The 5,962-nt window shown below is 42.9% G+C and overlaps 1 protein-coding gene across 1 annotated transcript; it reads right to left on the reverse strand.

Annotated features, from left to right (window-relative positions):
• Window positions 1-1,694: 1,694 nt before the first annotated feature.
• On the reverse strand, window positions 1,695-4,882 carry LOC104165145 (cytidine and dCMP deaminase domain-containing protein 1-like). The gene is made up of 4 exons (XM_009704703.1): window positions 4,719-4,882; window positions 4,009-4,198; window positions 3,303-3,363; window positions 1,695-2,023 (listed from the first exon to the last, which is right to left on the reverse strand). Exons 1-4 carry the CDS (start codon window positions 4,862-4,864, stop codon window positions 1,950-1,952), a joined length of 471 nt encoding a protein of 156 aa, XP_009703005.1. The 5' UTR covers window positions 4,865-4,882; the 3' UTR covers window positions 1,695-1,949.
• Between the last annotated feature and the right edge of the window lie 1,080 nt (window positions 4,883-5,962).

The following is a 5,962-nucleotide window of genomic DNA, read 5'->3' on the forward strand; positions in this document are numbered from 1 at the left end:
AACTTAATCCCCAGGCCCTGGGTCTGACAGGTGAGGCATAGAGCTGTCGCAGCTGGATCCGCTGGTTCAGGAACCTGGGTTCCTCCACACTAGATTACAAGACCTGGTGAAGAGGCAGTTCAGCAACTTCCTCATGAGCTACTTATGAAAAAGCACAACCCTTAGCTGACAAGCAGTGTCAGATTTTTCTCCTTCATTCATTACCTGGTCCTGGGAAATGAAACTATGTACCCTGCTTCGCAAGACAGCAGTGGTGCAGGAGGTCAGCCAGTTGCCTGATGCGATTTCTGCTGCTGACACTGCATGCACCACACTCAACCAGCAGCCCTAGAGCAGCCTTCAGTCTAACTACGCTCAGAGAAACAGCAGTTTCTCCAGCTCTGGTGAGAGTGAATTCTCATGGTGGTAAGAGGATATAAGCATTCCCCAGTTCTAAAGTCCAGGGACTCAAGAATGAAGTTATACTAGGAGCCGTGGGGAATCACAGCTCCTTGTTGCAGCTCTAAGGATCAAGAGCTGTACCTGAAGTTACAGGACCAGTAGCCAAACTGGGTGAGAACAGACTCCATATAATTAATGCCATGTTAAGGATGCTTTGCACACTATCCAATCCCAGCTTTCCTATATCGTTCCAACCTTTTCCAAAGTCTAAAAGAAACAAACAGAACCTACAGCGGCATCTTAAGACACGATTCCCCTTCCAGGACTTTAAGGAGGGCAACAAAGACAAGATGCCTGAAAGAACTGGAAAAAGGCCATTTATATATCCCACCAGCAGCAGCAGCAAAAGGTTTAAGGTGTTTGCACTTGAGAGCTCAGCTGAGGAGTGAACAGGAACTCTTGGAACATCTGCTAAAACAAACAGCTAGAGGTCATAATCAAAGCAGCAAACAGATGGGAGTAAGGAGAGTGACCTCTCAAAAGATGCTGCGTACAACTCCCTGTTCTGGTTACCTGTTACCTACCCAGTCCCCCTTCAAAACTAGCAACGTTAGACTGCAGTTTCACTGGCTGTTTTAATGTCACCCTTGCTCCATGTGCAGTCATCCAAGAGATTGGCACCTGAAAAGATTCAGGCTATTCCACTGGTACAGATCATCCTATCTAAGGAACAACAGGACATCTGGCACTTTAGTAGCTTCTGTAGTCCTAGAAGCCCGTTAGTGAAGATTAACAAAACCTAAACACTAGCAATCTTCACATAGTATGTAGGGGCCAGTGAGATGTATACAGCCAAATTCTTTCAGGCCTGCATCCAGAAGCTGAGAAAAAGCAAAGCTCATCTTTGTCTACATTAATTCAGATGGGCTGCACTTGAGGAAGCACACAGAGCAGCAATGCAAGTACCACAAAACAAAAGAGTTCTACTGCTATGGTAGTTGGAAGAGGTGATGTAGGAGAGACAAGCTTGATCTCCAAATCACTTCCCTAGCAACTATTGCCATCCCAATGGCTTTGTCTGCTTTATACAAGCAGACTGAGAAGCAAGAGCCACTTTCAGGAACAGGAATAATTGCTAGTGATTATTCATCTACCATTTCCTAGAAGATTCCATCGACGATTGTACTTGAAGAACTAGGGCTTCTTTCTGCATTCTGCTAGCCCAGAACTTAGAAATTCATTCCCTCAATCCCTACATCAAGCAAAAAAGATACCATTTTATTATTACTCTGATCTACCAGCAATAAACTTCCAGTATTTTTTTTTAATGTGTTAACAATGATTAGCCACCCAGTTACTTTCACAGAAAATACAAGTAGCATTTTTCCCCCATGAACTTCTAAATTAAAAAGACCTTCAGATAAGTCTGTAAAACATTTAAGACATCATAAATAAACTTATTCTAAAAATCACTTTCCAAACAATAAATAAAACTCTTCCTTATCTGAAAGTGCAAACAGGCTGCATTATAAAAAGTACAGAGCAAGACTGCTGAAGTGCTTAATTATTCAATAGTGACCAAGACATAGTTTCTTGTTTTGGTGCTGCTGGTCATCTAGTGATTTTGTTTTCTGGATCCCATCTAAAGAAAAAAGAAATATGTGCGAAACATGAATACAATAGTAAGTGCAGTCTAAATAGTCGACACATACAGGCATACTGGAATAACACTGGGGGGGCTGATTGGAGTTGGGGAGCTTGTCTTCTTCCCCATACGGACGAACATGCAATAATCAAGAAACTGCTAAGGAAAAATACAAACTTAAACCAGTTCAGTGTTGAAAATGCAAGCATACCATCTTGAAGAAAACATTGTTAGAAAAATGAGCCCTGTTAAGGGTTGTCAAACAAAGTACCCCAGGATGAATCTTTCTCTAGCTAGGTCTAAAAACCATTAGCTGGGAGAGGGACAAACAAGCCCTAATATTTTGCAGTGATTACTAATGCCATAAGCACTACTCTGAGCCCGTCCCTCCTCCCTTTCCCCGCAACTCATAAGGAAATAGCTAACAAAGAGACTTCTCCGCTCATCTAGCTCACTACATGTTATGAATTAGCTTGTGTAGCTATTCATGTGCTACAAAAACCACCTTCAGTCTTTTTTATGCTCCTAGCATGGTGCTCAATGCTTTGAGTAACTGCCAACTCCCTATCTTTATGCTCCATATCTTCACGCTTTAGGCACAAAAATTATTTGGCTCCTTTTCCACATTATTTTCCCCTCTGGATGAGAAACATTTTAAGGACTGGTGGCTGACAGTAGATGCCAATGGTGGGTCTCTTTTGTAGCACAAAAAGGCTTCAACATAAGACTCAACTAAACTCTGTTTTCAGAAGATGACGGCTCCCTTGCTACAGGGGTGCAGGATAGCAAGGATTTTGTGGCCTTTATATTATATATGTGTATATATACACACAAAAATAAATGTTGATTGAAAAGCATTGGCATAGATTCTACTTCGTAAAAGAAACACTGAACTGTTCCGCAGAACATATTTAAATGACTTGGAGGAGTCCCATTTCTCTTGAAAAAGAATGGCACTATTTATAGAACAAAATTTAAAACATGATAAAGTAGTCTGAAATTATCTATGTGCAAAACAGCATAGACCTTGATAACAGCATTACTAGGTTTTATAACATGTGCGCCAATGCCAAGCATTTGTTAAAAGAAGCTTATGTTTTTGACTTACTATTAGTTCATCTATTCAAAAAGCTCAGAGAAGTTTTCATAGCAAAATTTAACTGATCGAAATCAAGATTAATTAAGACTAATCAATCCCAGAGGATTCAAGTTCGTTTAAAATGTGATCTCACTTGTTGACTTCAGTCATAAAGTGAATTAATGAAAAAATACTTACTTTCCCTGGCTGTGGGGTCATGGAATTCAAGGGCATTAGTGTGCAATGGATTTAGTTGCCACTGGTAAAAGAAGATGAAAAAGCTTACATATTGTAGAAGACAGAAGAAAGAGCAAAGGGAGAAAGAAAAAGTACCCTGCAGTCCTTCACTGTAAGGCATGACTCGGGGTGAGGTGGGAAATGAAGGGCTCCCCCTCCAACACACACTTGCTTCAAGGATAAAAAGCTATTAAGGGATGCGTGGTCATTTACTCCCCTGAGAAGGGGAGATGAGCCTGCTGAAACCAGCAGTTTGTCATGGCAAGCAACCTGCGTGCAGGTGCACTTGGCCACCTTCAAAACCCACCGGAGCTCTTTCAGGAGCTGCTGGAAGGGCCTACAAAACCACACAGTGATCTCCCACATCAGCTGCCGTGCTGTGACAGGGAGGCTTGGAGAGAACTTGAAGAGACCACCTCAAACAACAGCAACGAGTTAGAAGGAAATCTGCAAGGAAATTACAGAAGACAGACACACTTGGCCCCACCATCTGGCATACGGCAGAGCATTTCTCCCCAGTGCCATGACAAAGCAACCTCTCAATTCCACTCACTTGACTAAACAGCGTAAGAAAACACATCTCTATGCTGGTGGCGGAGGATTGCTCACTCTACCCTCTCTGCAATGCTGCCCTGAGCTTTTAGATATAGTATATTTAGACACTTACTGTAAATTTGCTTACACCCTCAAGTTCACCAAACTTCATATAGGATATGTCTGCTTTCTTTTTTCCAGCATCAATATCTCCTGTATAGATCTGCTTGATACCAGCCCCTTTGATTAAAGGGACACATTCGTCACATGGACATTTCGTCACAAATATCATGCTTCTCTCATCCGGCTTTATTTCTCGACACCTACAAGCAGTCAGAAAACAGAATTTCAGAGTTTATATCTTGATAGTTTTGAATGGTGACAAACTTGATATCTCACAAGAACAAGCAAAGAAGTGTTGTATTATCTACTCTCAGAAGCAACTTATTCCTACTCAAGTGCACAAATACACGACATCTGGTTTGGTTTTACTATCTGGGAACAAAACACCCATCCCACCCCTCCACACATATCATTGCTGGAAGCCTCAACAATTGCCACACTTCCATATTTCAGGTTATGGCATGGTCCTAGCAGGAAGCAGAGGCAGTGGCTTGTATCTGAAGGATAGCTGCCATGCATTGGAGTGAATATCCTTTAAAAACCAAGTTCACTTCCGAAGTCTGAAGAAACCTCAAGAGCTGACTGTGTCTGTGCACATCCAAGTTCTGCATTTTAGGCATAAACAATATCGTGATTGCAATCCACACTTCGTCACACTGACGTCATGCAGTTGCTTCTGAACTGTCTCATTCTTTTCTGTGGTAAAAATAAACCCATTACCTGAATGTCAAGGCATTCTGCTCCGCATGTATAATGTATCTGAACTTTCTGATTTCCCGATCCTTTTGTTTATCATCCATGTGTGGAAAATCAGCATATTCAGATCCAACAGGAAAGGCATTGTATCCACAGCCTACAAAATACATTGATCCTGTTCCATCACAGCTCCTCTGCAACAGTAAGCAAAGCATCAAATTTGGAGACATTTAAACTAAGTCGAAGTGTTGTGCAATGTATACTTCTACATTCTCAGTTCATGCCAAGTTACAGTAGCTAAAAGAGAACTCACTTCTTGCTAACTGCTCCCTGTCTGTATGGAGTTTTTCCATCAAGCTCCATAGAAGCCACACAAGCAAACTGTTAACAGCGCAAACACACTGCATCAGCTTTAGAGGCTTTCCTTTTAGCACAGAACACTGATAGCAGGAACAAAAAGTCTGAAGGATTGAGTCCTTAAGCCCTTCTGCAGGGTACCAAATTAAGGGCAGCTGGAGTTAGCCCCCAATGTGCCATAGACTATGCTTCACATGTCTGTCAACAGACCTGGTGACCAGTGGGCTGGCAAAGTGGCAACGGGCGATTGAAATTCAGAACAAGATGCAAAACAGCAATAAGCAGCTGAGGACTGAAGAGCTAAAAACTAGTTGTGCTGAGTTTGGCTGGGATAGAGTTAACTTTATTCACAGTAGCTGGTATGGGGCTATGCTTTGGATTTGTGCTGAAAACTGTTGATAATTCAGGGATGTTTTCATTACTGCTGAGCGGGGCTTACCCAGAGCCAAAGTCTTTTCTGCTTCTCACCCCACCCCACCAGCAAGGAGGCTGGGGATGTACAAAAAATTGGGAGGGGACACAGCCGGGACAGCTGACCCTGACCAACCAAAGGGATATCCCATACTATATGTTGTCATGCCTAGTGTATAAAGCTGGGGGAAGAAGAAGAAAGCGGGGGGACCTTCGGAGTGATGGCATTTCCCTTCCCAAGTCACCGTTACGTGTGATGGAGCCCTTCTTTCCTGGAGATGGCTGAACACCTGCCTGCCCATGGGAAGTGGTGAGTGAATTCCTTGGTTTCCTTTGCTAGCGCACCCGGCTTTTGCTTTACCTATTAAACTGTCTTTATGTCAACCCACCAGTTTTCTCACTTTTCCGATTCTCTCCCCCATCCCACTGGGGAGGAGGGAGCGAGCGGCTGTCCGGGGCTTAGTTGCCAGCTGGGGGTAAACCACGCCCGTCCTTTTTGG

Source organism: Cariama cristata, unplaced genomic scaffold, assembly GCF_000690535.1.
Source record: "Cariama cristata isolate BGI_N322 unplaced genomic scaffold, ASM69053v1 scaffold5217, whole genome shotgun sequence".
Lineage (NCBI taxonomy): Eukaryota > Metazoa > Chordata > Aves > Cariamiformes > Cariamidae > Cariama > Cariama cristata.

What these genes read in the sequence shown, in the direction of transcription:
- LOC104165145 (XM_009704703.1), bottom strand. Translation starts at nt 4,864, where the DNA reads ATGTATTTTGTAGGCTGTGGATACAATGCCTTTCCTGTTGGATCTGAA. An exon ending in CAGAATGCCTTGACATTCAG is followed by an intron (nt 4,199 to 4,718) that starts GTAATGGGTTTA and finishes GACTGCTTGTAG; the next exon opens with GTGTCGAGAAATAAAGCCGG. An exon ending in AGGGTGTAAGCAAATTTACA is followed by an intron (nt 3,364 to 4,008) that starts GTAAGTGTCTAA and finishes TTCTTTTACCAG; the next exon opens with TGGCAACTAAATCCATTGCA.